General features: G+C 38.2%; 1 protein-coding gene across 1 annotated transcript in view; it reads left to right on the top strand.

Annotated features, from left to right (window-relative positions):
• GPR158 (G protein-coupled receptor 158) overlaps positions 1 to 14,805 on the top strand; it is a 211,663-nt gene that overhangs the window by 13,835 nt on the left and 183,023 nt on the right. The window contains exon 2 of the mRNA XM_074866388.1: positions 2,011 to 2,116. Coding sequence (XP_074722489.1) covers positions 2,011 to 2,116 — 106 coding nt within the window. The remainder of the gene's footprint in view (positions 1 to 2,010; positions 2,117 to 14,805) is intronic.

The following is a 14,805-nucleotide window of genomic DNA, read 5'->3' on the forward strand; positions in this document are numbered from 1 at the left end:
GTGACCAGATGAGGAAATAGTTACCTCTACTCCTGTGAGCATCTGAGACAAATACCTTGTTATCAGGTTAAGATAGGCTTGTAATCCACTGACATCAATGTCTTATAAAGAGTTAGTCTGTACAGAATGGTGTTTTTTCCCCTGAGGTCACTGGTCACCTGGAACGTGATAAAAAACAGTTCATTGGGGTGGAAGTGTAGTTTTAGTAGTCCCTGCAGAAGCTGCTGTTCAAAACAAGAGTGGAAAGGCACAAAGCTGTAAACTAAAAATATTTCTGAATATTCTAGAAGTGTGGTGTGTGCCGTTTCAAATTGAACTTGCTAGAGCCAGCACTTATATATTTCAGGTAATTTCTAAGTGTGCCCGGCATCAGATTTAGATTCTAGGCAGGAGATGGAGGATGAAGTGCATCTGTACTGTCTAAATTCCTACTGGCTATCCTACATAATTTCTTAATCGTTCTTATTCAGATCACTTAAATGATGTGCTTGTGTTTCTCCAATGACTGTATAGCATGTCTGAAGATGAATGTCCAAATATAGCTGTTGTGGACACTTTGCACTTGGTTGTACTAGGGCCAGGTATGAGGGAGAAGTATTGTCCTGGTTTTGATCAAGCTTACTATCTTATGAACAAAATCAGAACCATCATAAGTGGCCTCTCAAATGTATGGCTCTGTAGCTCTTTTGTTATTATTAGTGTTCTTATATATACTGAACTTTAATTAAAAGAGGCAACACACTTTGATGTGAGTTGTTCTTGAGTTAGAGGTTGGGCCATGCCCTTGGTAGTCCACAGCCTGAAGGGAGGGATGATGGTGTTTGTGGGAGTTCAGACTGTGGAAATCAAAACTTTTGTATAAAGTGACTGAAACAGTTGACTTAAAAGGAATGGTACCCTAGATTTAAGAAATCAGAACAGAGTATTCATCCGTTATGAGTTCATGTAATGATCTAACTATCAAAAGTTGCCTACTGATGTTTTTGCTAAGTCCAGACAGCAGCGAAACAGTCACAGATACATGCTCTCACAAGGTGATGCTGTAGATGTTGTACATCCAAAGTAATTCTGGAGGTTATTTTAGAGAGAATGAGGAAATTTCTGTGGGCTTTTTTTAAGATATGCAACTACAGTCTTACAGCTTTTTTTTTTCTTTTGGTGATTTCTGAGTTGTTTATAAAATAGAGCATTGGCTTTGAAATTGGGTTGTTAGCTTTTCATTCAAAAAAATTCTGAGGGAAACTGTTGATGATGAAAACTTGAGTGTTCTTGGCATAGAACGAATACAGTTCAGACAGTGCTTGAGGACCTGTATGTGTAGGAAACGTTTTTCTTTTTTTTGGTTTCATGGACATCAGTGGCCTACTCCTGGCTTGTGCTGCCCTTCTGATGTTCTATCGGGTATTATACCAGTGCTGGCTGGCAGAGGTGGGGAGAGGGGTTTGGATGCCTACTGGAGGAGGGTGCTGAGCTGCCGAGGAGAGGCCTGAAGTCACTGGAGGTTGGGGTGTCTCTGGGGAGAGTACAGAAAAAAGGCTTTTGCCAGTTGTTTTGGCAAATAGCATTCCTTGGAGCAAAGGGGAGGATGTCATGGGGGTGAGATGTAGTGCCTGGTAAAGTACTCGAGGTCAGCCGGGGAGGTTGCTGGCTTTGGAAAAAGTAGTGCAGGTTGTTCATTGTATTTTAGTTCTTTGATGCATTGTGAAATGTGAAGGGCATTAAATTGTTTGAGTGTACAACTTACTCTTACCTGCCGTGTTACACTTAGTCAGTGTGTTAGATTCACCGAGTTCTTGTCATAATACATCTCAGTAAGGTCTAACGTAAGAATGTATGTCTGCAACTGTGGCTTCAGGAACACAAAACTTCTCTGTTTTTTCATACATTTCATCAAATTCTGTATTTAGAAAAAAGTTGTAGTTCCACTTTGCAGGCTACAGCATCATAAAGAATCACTAAGAAACTATTTCTTTAGTTGCCGTGTTCAAGGCTGTTTTTCTCTGTTTTCAGAGGTGTTGTCAAAGTTGACATCAATCTGCAGAAGGTGGACATTGACCAGTGTTCGAGTGAGGGATGGTTCTCGGGGACGCACAGGTGTCATCTCAACAGTTCTGAGGTATGTCTGTCCGTAAGGGACTGAGCTACACTTCAATAACAAGTGTTTCCTTTATGTATACTTTTTTGTAGTATAAATGCTATCTATTTTACAGACTTTAAATATGTTTAAATGGTTTGTAGGCTGAAAAAATCTTTCTGCGCAAGACTTTACAGTATGCATGAGTGTCAGGAGTGCCTGCATTTCAGAAATATTGGTGTTAAATAAAACAGAAGCCAAGTTATTGTGCAGAAATAATAGCTATAGGAAAAAAGAATATTACCAGTGAAATGATTTATTAAGTTCTGCTTGCAAGTAAAACAATTATTTTGCACTCAAAATAAAACTAGGCTTTTAATGTCAGTGTCACTTTTGACTGGACAGCCTTGCAAAATACAGTAAAAATAGCTCAAACGCTAATAATATTTTTTCAGAAAGACATGGGCTTTTGGTAGAATGATACAGGTTAACAGGCAGAATTGGATACTGTAATTCTTTCTTAATAGAAATGCCAACATTTTCAGAGCTGACTAAATGTTTCTGTTCAACTCCTTCCTGCTTCCCCTTTCTTCTGAAGGTCTCTGTCTGGCTCAATCTGTCAGCATATCATAGAACATTCAGCCTGGTCAGTCACATGTGTTCAATGAAACTTTAAAACAAAATACATACAGTGATTTTTCATTATGGCATATGATGTTGTTTTCAAAGGCACCCATTTGTGCTTTCAGGGACAATTAAAATGTAACGAAAGTGATGGTTGTCTACCAGAAGTTAGGAGATGTTTGCCTAGCTTGTTATAAAATGCCAGTTTATCAAAGCCAAATCTAAATTTAGGAAGAGTTAGTTTTCAATTAATCTACTAATATTTTTGAGCAAGAAAAACTCAACTTTTTTTGTAAACATCCTTCTGGTATTTTTCATCTTTTTTCTTAAAATTAACTTGAAGTGAGAAATCAAATAGTCTTTGATAAAGACTAATTTTAAATGAAATATTTCTGCAAATGGAAAAAAAAGATTTTTGTTGTCAAGTACTTTTTGACTTCTGAATTCAAGGGAACACTTTTTAAATCTCTCATGTTTCTTCCTAGAAGAAAATACTGTTTCCCATGAGATTTGGTAAACCTTATTTTTTTAATACATTTTAGTTATCCTGAATGTGATTATATATTTTGACAAGTGCTCCTCCTTTTCCTAAAGTCTTATGAGCAAAATAGTCAGCAGAGGGGTGGGACTGTAATTTGCATCTCTTCCTGGACCCAAGAAGAAAAAGGAAGAAAACCCCCTATGAGAAGACTAAGAAAAAACAAGACAAAAGTAAAATGGGGAAAATGGAGAAAGGTCAACAGTGAGACTTAATGCACCTTTGGTCTGTTTCAAAGCCCATTGTTTGCTGTAACGGGTTCTGAATCATGCTCTATATTCTCAAATATAGGAAAACAGAATCCGAGTTGAACCAAACTGGATATAATTCCACAATTACACTTCCCTTCCAAATCAAAGTCCTTAAGAGTGTGTCCTGGAGAGAACAATGCAAAAAGCTACTCTCTCTGGAAGAATTTGTTGGAGAAGGGGGGGAAATAAAAGGTTTTTTTTTCCACTCTTTACAATTAATTGTCATGGGAGTAAAAAGTAGTTTTTATTTCTCTGTAGAATTCACTCTGATTATGAAAAGGGGTTTTCTTCATGAATATGACATTCAGTAAAATCTACCTTCTATTTCATTATTGCATGAGGCAAGTGGAATGTCATTTAGGAAACTGAGTGCAGAATTTCATTCTGCATGAAAGACAACCTTAACTGTTACAGAAAGTTTTCTATGACTTGCAAAAAAACATTTTAATTCCACAGTCTTTAGTGTCTCAGTGGGCAAGCTGGAAAATCTCACCTCTATGATTTAGTCTCTTGGTGTGCATGAGGAACTGAGGTGGCTGTCATGGACCACGGATGCAAAGATGGTGCCTCCACCAGCTTTGAGCCAGGACCGCATTCCTGGCATTCTGGGTTTCACTGTTGTGCTGAGAGGGTGGTGGGTGCTTCCTATCTGCTGAAGGAGAGAATAACATTTCTTTTACTTAAAATATACATTACAGAATGGTTCTTCATGTTGGGATTCTGGCGTGTGTTGTTGTAAAGCTGGCTGTGCTCAAGTAGGTTTCTTTGCAGAGCTTTTATTTTACTAGACTCACTTGCAATGTTGTTCTTACTTTTTTTCCTGTCCCTGTTTATTCTGCATAGTTTTTTCCTTGTTCTTTAGAGCTAACAAAGACTGCTCCACATAGTTTACAATAATCTTTTTTTTCATACAGCACTTTTGCTACTGTTGAGTCCAACCTGATATATCAGTATAAAACCAGAGCTGCATTGTGCTGTTTTGACAATAGGAAGCACTACGTTTGCTGATGTTACAAAGGATGTTTTGTTTTTCATACTGGATGGTTGCATGTTTTTGTTTTAGTAAGCCTACTGCCATGCTGTAGTCTGTGAGTTCCTGTGATGCAAAAAGGAATTAAAATATACATTCTAGGGCAGAAGTTCTTTAATGAGTGATGCTGTATATGTGAGAGGGGTTCACATTCACACCTTAAGGTGTTAACAGCATGGGTAAAGCAATGAATGCCACTTCATGAGTGGCTTTTCAACTTGTATGTAGAGCAAAAATCTGCCAGCTGTTCTTCCTTCTCCATGGCACTTACTAGAGTATTATATCAACAAGGCTCTCATGACTGAAAGAAGAATATATAAATAATACAAACCTCCCCCAAAATGAACCTTGCAAGCAGGGGGCACCTTTCCTTATTGCACCTGAAGAGGATGAGACTCCTTGCTTAATAACAGTGACCCTGGGGACGGGGAATTGGTGGGAACAATCCATAAAGAGAGTTTCTCTCCTTTTATGCTATGGTCACCACTTTAGGAGAGTTCAGCCTGGGGACTTTTCTTTCTTTACAAGCAGGTCCCATACGTTGCTTTTCACATTTGTTTCATTGGATCTACCCTGTGGAATAAAGATAAATTACACAGTTGTGCAACAATGCTTTCCACACAGTTTGCATTATAAATGCTAATGAAATGATATTCCCTATCCTCTCTTTTATCATCTTAGAGGCTGATACAGAAATATCTGCTGACACTGGAATGCTCCACCCCAGATTACAAAGTCTGTCTCCAGTAGAGTAAGGAAGAGAATGGAGATCTCTGATTTCCAGTTCTGCTTAAGTTAGACCCTCCTTCCTCTCTTTAGTTTTGTTAGGTGATTTGAGTATTTAGCACAGCATAGCCTTTCTGCAAACTGTTTGGTAAGTCTTTGCTGTAGCGAACTTCTGATTTGGCTCTGAAAGTCTGTTTACTGCATAGCCCATACTACGTGGCTGGGCTACTAATGCCATTAAATCTAAGGCATAAAGCTCAGTATTTCAGAGATACAACTCCCCTCTTCCCTAACAGTATGAAAGCATAGCAAGTAACAGAGAAGGGGAAGGGTGTGACTTAGGGAATGGACAAGAGCAGAAAAAAAAAAAAGGGTTACTAAAATGCTTCTTTACTTGGTCTTATATTTCAGTTAATTTATACTGGCTAAAATCTACTAGACACATAGCAGACAAATTTTCTTACTTTCTGTGCTGTCCTGAAGTGTTTATCTTCTAAATAAAAACCAATTGGAAAGAGGGGGATAGAGGTGCATTACAGTGAATGTAAACATATGGTAAACCAGTGGTTTGTATGTGGTAGACAGAAAAAAGGAAGGAATGGATGGGACCCACCTTCTACCAGAAAGTAAAGAGATTTTTGTTGAAAGTACTGTATTGCCTTCATGTGCTCTGACACACAATCCCTAAGAGATGATGTTAACTGTGATATTGGGATTTGGCTTTGGAAGGTCATCAAGAGTGACCTGATTATGTGATGAAATAGTTGTAGTGCTAGTCTTTGCTTGAAAGAAAAATAGTATGTGGTTGAGCAACTGAAGAGTATTATGACTCAAGTACATACACAAATACACAAAACGTTTAGCCATGTTCCTCCTTTAACTACCATCTGTCCTTAGATTTAGGTGTTCCTCAGGAGGTGGATTGGCAACTCTTAAATATCTTGCTTTATGGTGCCCTCAAATTGAATACACAACAAAAGCAAGTGCTGGGAACCTTAGATTCCCTGTTTTTAAATTGACTACCTAAATTCCTAATATTTTTTTTTCCTAATTTGTTCTCTCTTGTGCACAGGACCCTGTGAAATCCCTGATTTCATAGTAGCATAGATGAACTGGGAGAACAAGAGTGCCCTCCTTCAACCTCAGGATGACTGGAAACTTCGTGGTCTAATTAGGCAGGAAGTTAGGTGAGACTTTATACAGGAAAGCCAAACTGCAGCAGCAGCTAAAGTCTATTTCGGTTGTGATTTTTTTTCTGGTTTTGGTTTTTTTCCCATTTGTATTAACCAAAAAGAGGCTGATGGCCAGGTGTTCTTTTCTTGACCTGAGGGAAGAAGGGACAACTCATGGTGAAGCACAGTGCTACATTCTCCTTCCTGCCCTCTCCCTTGACACTCAAATAGAGAACAGTTTCCCTGAAAAAGTACATGGGCAAGAGATGTCGATTCTGTGGGGCTGCAACAGATGAGGCGGGTAATCCTTATGGGTCCCTTCCAACTTGAGATATTCTATGACTGTATCTGCAGGGTTAGGAAAAAATAAAAATGAATTGGGTAGAGATCAAAATTATGCAGATAATTTTGAGATTAACAAACATAGAAAAAATATAGTTACCCAATAACAAATCCGAAGTAATTTCATTGTACAGGCAAGTCTGGTTATGGGGGTAAGAAAACGTGCATTTTTACCCTGTTTGAAACCTTTGAAGATTTTTCTTTTAATATTACATTCCTTTCCCATACATGCTGGCAGCAGCTGCTGGTGCTCTTAGTAACACCTTTAGAGTCCTTGTTGAGACACCCACAATAAAATCAGGGCTGAAGAGCATCTGAAGAAATCAGCCAGCATAACCCGTTGAGCTTGGCCAAATGCTTCCAAGCAAGTAGCATCGGTCTGTGAAAAATGGCAGTGGACTCCATGCTGTTCCCCCATCCTTAATGAGACTGCCAACAGCTTGCAATGCAAGGCAGGCTCAGCTGACATTCCTTTGGGTTTCAACAGTATTCCACAAATGACAGCATGTAAAAATATCTAGAGGGAATAAGAGAGGCAGAGTAAACAAAAAAGCTGCATTGCTGTCTGTATATAGTGTGTGTATATTTGTGTTTGTAGAAGGAAAGATACATAGGCCTACTGTGTGTGTATTTATTCTGCACAAACACAAAAACCAGTTGAGAATGGAAAACAAACAAGCAGTACAGCCAAAATTTATTTTCTGTTGTTTAGCAAAACATTTGGGACATCATATTTTATTATACTGTATGTAGCATTACAGACAACCAACAAAAAAGGGGGAGGCGGGGGCTGAATAAAAATAAAATTGTAATGGGAACCGAGTTGGGAGAGAGGAAAACCAGTGCTTTCCAGTTTTTTCAAACTGATGCTTTCCAGTGCCCTTGTCAAACTGAGAAAAGGCTAATAATGAAGATAATCTGTGGGAGAGGAAGCATGACAAGAGATTATCATCCAAAATCATAACCCAGTGGGTCATATTCAGTATCATTGGTTTTGCTTATTACTTGCATGTATCTTCTGTCCTGTCCATTAGGAAAAATGCAGTCAGGATGAGAAAAATTTGAAGAGAAAGCTGCTTGGTGATTCAGTTGGAGTGAACAGTGTTTATGGAATGTAGTTAACGTCTAATTTGGAAATAATCATCATCTTTGGGAGCTACAGATTGCATTCAAGATAGGGCAAGAGAAGTACCCAATCCAGGGTAGAGAGCATATGTCAGGGTATATTTTCTCTTGGAAGAAAACAAGATCTTTAGTGGTAGAGTACAAATACTAAATGCTGTATCAAATCCTGGGCTAAAGGGGCAATCTAAGACAGAAAGGGGAGTGGCTTGGTTCAGTACACAGATAAAGAAAACATAGCCAGTACTTGGATTCAAAAGCAGAAAGGTATATCTGTTCTCTCGGACTGATGGCTGCTCGCACAAGTCAGTGTATTTGAAGAGCATGCAGTAGACACAAAGAACATTTTGGATGCTATTTTAAATAACTTTGCATCATCTGCATTCATGGGAAAAGTCTCCTTATGGCAGTGTACCAGATCTAATCTGGCACTCCCCCAGACACAATTACATAAAATAAGGTGGAGGTTTGTCAGAGCTTTCAGCTTTTCAGATAAACAAGGTGCTATGAAAACCCAACTTTCAGTGTAAGGAAGAACCAGGTTGCTTAGCTACAACCTCTTTGCTTTTTTAGAAAAAAATTTAGATGATTCTGTGTTTTGCAGGAGCTAATCTTGGTTATCAATGTTTTCTCCAAAAGAAGAAACCCTTTGCAACAATTCCTTTCATCCTAGTTAGCAGTGCTAACCTGAGCATTTAAATTCATCTGAGTCAGTTCTATTTGCTGCTCTTCTCCTTCCCCCAGAGCTGAAAAGTGAAAAGCGGTAGATGATTGGTTGAATGATGCTGTCTGACAAAAATGAAAATAGCAGGGAGGTGTTTGGTTTCTCTTGCCGTTGACAGGCGATGATAGCATTGCATCAATTACCAGTTCTTTCAGATCTATTGATACAGCTTTCAGATCTTTCTCTGCTGAACAGAGCATCCTGTTAAGCAATGCCAATTAGCTGAATTGGTGGTTCTCCCCATTGTGTTTGGGAAGGAAAGAGATGAGTCCCAGAAGTTTAGTTAGCTGGGGGGACATGGACAAAATATACCTGGTGGGAGCAAAGGGGAAGTTGCAGAGAGGGGGATGGCACAGGGAGGAGCTCTCCTCTGGAGCAAGACTGAGAAACTGTCTGTGACTGGGGCGAGATATGGAAGATCAGGGTGTAGTGGGAGCCACGGAAAACCTTGCAGTAAGAAGCCTGGGGACTGTAGCCAGGTTGAATTGTTCTCCTTTGGCAGGCTGGCTGTGAGTTACCTTCCCCAGATGTGAAGTAGCAGTAGCTGTATCAGATCTAGGCACAGCTTCATTCAGGGCTCTCATTTGTTATCACTACATTGAGGACTGTACAATATCTGAAAAATGTCTCTAGTAGCATTAAACACAATTAGATACATACAATTAGATAAATACACAGCATTTTGGTATCAAAGCATCTGGTCCATCCTATGTGAGATTTGATATGCTTATCATAGAAGATACGCAAGTACTCCCATATCTTGTGTGATAATATAGACTATTACCCCATCTTACAGCTGGAACACAGAGGCAAAACGATTATCTCTAAACTGACAGACACCCTGACTCAAATTGAGGTGTGATCTCCGGGCATGCAAATTACCGTCTGTACAGTTTGGTTTCTGCAGAAAGGTACACCGAGCATGTGAGCTGAAAGGGAGTCCTGATGTGCACCAGCCGGGGCCTGGGATGGATCATCTTCAGAGTGTGATTTTTGGGGTGCATTACAGCATGCAACCACCCCACACTTCAGGTACTTCCAGGAAGAGTTAAGCATCCTGATATATTTTTGAAACCTGTGTTTGCCCAGCTTTGTAGTTTTCTTAGTGATCTGATTTGTGATAGCATTCTGGTCAAAAATGAAGCCACCCAAACCTCTCTTAGCTAAACACACTGTTGCTGTACTTGCTGTCATTGCAAAGGACACCAGCTTCCTATGAACTGTGCAGACTCTGTTCCTGGCTTGCATACTTCGCTATCTGCTTACTCAGGCAATATACTGCAGAGGGGTTTTTTGTTGTTAAATACGAAAATTCTGCTCACGCACATATTCTACAGTTAATTATTTTTGTTGAAAAAGCATGGAATTGAGAAACAGTAAACCCATGGAAAAAATGTTGTCTTATTCCTCTTTTTCGATAAATTAAAATTAGATTGAAAAAATGTTAAACATCCCAAGATGAAAAACTAGACAGAATAGCTCCTGAATCTTCATATTCAAAGCAATGTATAGAGCCATAGTAATAGCCTTAATGGAAACAAACTCATTTAGTTTTATTTTTGGAACACAGTTTTATAGCACTAGACATTCAAATACCTTAATTTTTGTTGGTGACTCCTGGTAGGAGCTGAATGTATTTTTGCAAATGAAAAAGAACTGCTTTTGGTTTACCTATGCTTTTGTTTAGATCCCAGTAATTCATATGATTTGTTCTTCTAGTTTGCATTTGCCGGTACTGTAAACTGATGACTATCAGGTCATCCATTTGCTGAGCAGCAGCTGGTCTAGAAATTTCTGTCTTTACTAACCTACTTAATATCTTCTTTTGTCTATCTTCATTGCTTTGTTGCCCTGTGATGTTTTAGGTCATGAATATATTAAGCACCAGTACTAACATGGGAATGCAGAACATCTGATTTTTAATCTTTATCTTTCTTCTTTTCTTTTTTATATTTTGGGTGGTTTATAAGCCATTACTGAGCTTTGTTGTATTGCTGCTTTTCTTTCTCATTCATCTCCTTTAAGGGTTTTACTCTTCTTCCTGTCAGTGAATTAATGAAAGAAAAAACACTTCTCCTCAACATCTTATGCATGTAAACTTCTCAAGATAAAGAAGATATTTGCTGTCTTTGACTCCTCCTTTACTTGGAAGAGATGCTGAGGAAAAGTAGATATTATTGTAGAGACAAATAAGACAATTTTGCATTTGTAATACTGCACTGTTTTCTTCTTGCAGCAGGATCAAAATTCCTCTGCAGTTAAATTTAGTCCCTAGGATTACCCCAACTATCATTCGCAGGTTTCCATTTACTTGCATAAAATAGTAGGATTTTCTCCACTTTTCCTGTCAGAATATAGTAGTTACTTTTTTTTACAGCACCAATTCCATCTAATCATTCTGTTAACTTTTTCATCTTTCAAATATGGTTGGCTGGGGAAAAAAATATTCATGGAGTGGTATAACTGTGCATTCTAATTTAGGCGAAGTGAGTCCTGTAACTTTCATCTAGAACAGTTACGGTCTTACTCTTACATTTGAAAATAAAGCTAACTAGGTTGGCCTGACCTGAGAAACAAACTGAGCTTTCTCTATAGCTGATAAATTGAATTATTTGCAAATATTTTTTGGTGTGTATGTGTTTATATATACATTTATTTACAGTTATTCTGTGTATGTGTGTGCATATGTATGAACATCATATAAATGCACATGCATGTCTATATATACACATGTATATAGGGAACTGTGAATGACTTGGTCGTTTGCACATAGGAATTCTGCTAGAACTGTTCTGTGATGAGATGTTACAGAGGCTGGGGAGATACTGGTCCTTGTCTTGTACCTAACCCCATGCACCAGTACAGGCTGCGGAGCTGAGTGGCTGGAAAGCAGCTTTGCAGAAAAGCCTCAGGGGGGCCTGGTGGACATCAAGTTGACCATGAGCCAGCAATGTGCCCTTGTGGCAAAGGCAGCCAACATTAGAAGGCCCAACCTGGGCTGTGTTAGGCCGAGCATTGCCAGCTAGTCAAGGGAGATGATTGGTCCTCTTTACCCAGCCTGATGAGGCAGCATCTGGAAGGCTGTGTCCAGTTCTGGGTTCCCCAGTTCAAGAGACATGGATGTACTGGAGTGAGTCCAGTGAAGGGCCACCAGAATAACTAAGGGTTTGGAGTGCATGTTGAACGAGGAGAGACTGAGTGGAGCTGGGACTGTTCAGCCTGGAGAAGAGGAGATTTGGGGGATTTTATGTGTGTGTAAATACCTGATGGGAAAGTGTAAAGGAGACAGAACCAGACTCTTCTTGGGGGTAGTCAGTGACAGAACAAGAGGCAGTGGGCACAAACTGAAACAGAAAAAGAAAACTTTTAATACACTGTGAGGGTAGTCAGACACTAGAACAGGTTGCCCAGAGATATGGTGGAGTCTCCATTGTTGGAGGTATTTAGAACCTGAATGTACGTGGCCCTGGGCAACCTGTTCTAGCTGAGCCTGCTCCAAGCAGGGGTTGAGACTGGATGATCTCCAGAGGTTCCATCCAGCCTGCTGTGTGATTCTGTGGTCAGCTCTTCTTTCATCTTTCTCATGATTTGTTTTTCCTGTCTGATTTATATCTGGAGAATACGGTATCCCTTTTGAACTTTGTATTTTCACTCTGTTTTATTCCTGCTCATGTCAAGACTCTTCCCTTGTCAACTGCTTTTGCTCACCAGTCATTTCTTTTAAGCTTCTCATAAGTGTGTGAAGATGTGCATGTGAGTTTTTTGAGAAATCATTTACTTCTGATGTTTTTTTCTGTAACAAGCTCAACACTTCTGTCTCCTGCTACAATGGAAGAAATGGAGTAAATATATTCAGATTCTTATTTTTTAGTTAATAGCTGCAAACATATCTACTTTTAGAACTTCAAAAGCTGATTTAGTAGAGATAACACTAAGATTTTGAGTGATGATACTGGCTTGCTACTTGGGCTAAGGTTGAAATATTTTTATCCCTTCATATATATTATCTAAGTATCTAATGGTTAAATCTTTGAAAAGGGGGAATATCTGTAACATAGGGTAGTAGGATTTATTTGGATAACATATGCTGCATTATAAAATGTGAGTTTTCTAAACAGAATAAATTAGCCTAAAATGTACAGGATACTGTTCTAGAGATTGCTAGAGCTAGTCAGTAAATTGTTATCGACTTGTTTGAAATGATGACGTTTCAATACTTGTTTTCATCCTGAAATGGAGTGAAACCAACACCAGCAGTGCATTTTCCTGAATTAATGTTTTAAAGTATTAATTTGGAAATATGAAAATACGTATTTCAGGGAGCTGCTCTGGGAAATTGTATAATTTGAGAGACTGATAAAACTTGATTAAAAATGTCCATTAGTTTTAATCCTTTCTTATGGAGGAAAAAAAGAAAAAGAAAAGCCCTGTTGTGTGGTAATGGAAAAACGGCTTGGTGATAACAATTCTAGAAACCTACCTGGCAGTCAAAGCCCAACCAATAACATGGCCTTTTTTCCTCTTGGAAGGTTTAGAAACTTTTGATACTGTTTGTCTAGTTCCATCACTAATTATATCTATCTTACACCATTGGATAGTTGTTGTGTTTTTTAGCTCAGCCAAAACAGCTTGTCTCTCTTCCAGGAAAGGAAATCAAATAAAGCAGCACTCCAGAACTTGTAAACTTTTACAAGACATGATAAAACATCTTTATATTCCAATATGTACAAGACATGACACAAATTGGTTTTAAGCATGTGAGAGCAAACATTTGCCCTGTAGAGTTTAAGCTCCCGAATTTCATTTTGTTCCAGAGCCCTTCAAAGTGAATACTGCATTACACTAGCTGAAGGAAGCATCTCTTGGTAGTTCAGTTAGACAGAGTTTTTATATGGATAACTAATATTGCTTGTTTGAAATAAATGTCTAAATAAAATGCTCCAATCATCCTGATATGAATCTTCTGGAATATTTTTGTGAAAAACTCCAAGACTGATTTTTTTTTTTCTTGGTAATGGAATGAAGTTTAATTTTGAAGTTTAAGTTTTCTTGCAGAATAGGCCTCCATAATAATGATTGCTTTCTAAGGGACCACTTTATTGATACATAGTGTGTGTAATTGTAAAAAAGCAATTTTTATGAAGTATTACTCAGTAAGCCACTTAAAGAAGAATTATTTTTATAGGTTTAATATGTAGTTCAGTTGTGTTTCATTTCTGTAGGTGATTGAGAGTTGCTTTTAATTATGCATCAGTGGATTTTTCTAGCTGCTTTCTAACATTGCTTAACAAAAATGATATATACAGCAGTAATTTTTTTTTACAAGTGTAACCTAAAAATATTTTCTTCAGTGGTCCCATGATTATAAGGAGTCACATTTTACATGTTTATCATTGTATTGTACTGCACCAAATATAAAAGTATTTTCCAAATTTGTCTATATTTTTTATTACACTGCTAAATGGTGAAAATGTTGGAACACCTGGAATAATTAAGAGATGCATCAATTTTGAAGTCTTCACTTCTCACTGAATTTTCCATAGCTCTTGAGTTAACTCTATGTTTAAATGTATATTATGTTACACAAGAAATAACTGCCATGTCCCACAGATGTATGAAAGAAAGCAGAGTTGGTGTGTATGTGAAGCACCGTGTATGCCAGTGGGATCCTTAAGATAGAGCTACAAGCTTCAATGTCCCATCGAGAAAAGAGTGATGGAAGAAGAGGAGAGATAAATTGATATCTGAAAGGGATAAATTCTATACAACAGCTGAATATTTACCTTCTTAGTAAGAGTTCCATGGCAAGAATAATACTGTTAATATTGTTAACATTAACTCTTATTTACAATGAAATAGCATTTCCCTCGTCAATTGCAAACATCAAATGTTTGACTTTGTCTGTGCTCTTATTCCACTGCATTTGTTTTCTCCAAAGTTATAAACACTGTTACAAAGAACAGTCCTTGGGTTTTTTTCCCCTATTTCTTGTCTTGATTAAGTCCCAGATAATTTTGAGTTGCGAGTATGTTGATAGTTATCCTTTCAGATGTTCCACAGCTGTATGATATCATAGCAATAGCTTTACATTAGGAATTGGCGTTTCAGTCTGGAGCATGCATAGAGTTCTCACTAACATGATTTTAATCCTTGTTTGATCCTGAAGAACAGAGGCACTAATCTGTGATCTCTGCAGAGATGA

This window comes from Strix uralensis, chromosome 1 (genome assembly GCF_047716275.1).
Source record: "Strix uralensis isolate ZFMK-TIS-50842 chromosome 1, bStrUra1, whole genome shotgun sequence".
NCBI lineage: Eukaryota > Metazoa > Chordata > Aves > Strigiformes > Strigidae > Strix > Strix uralensis.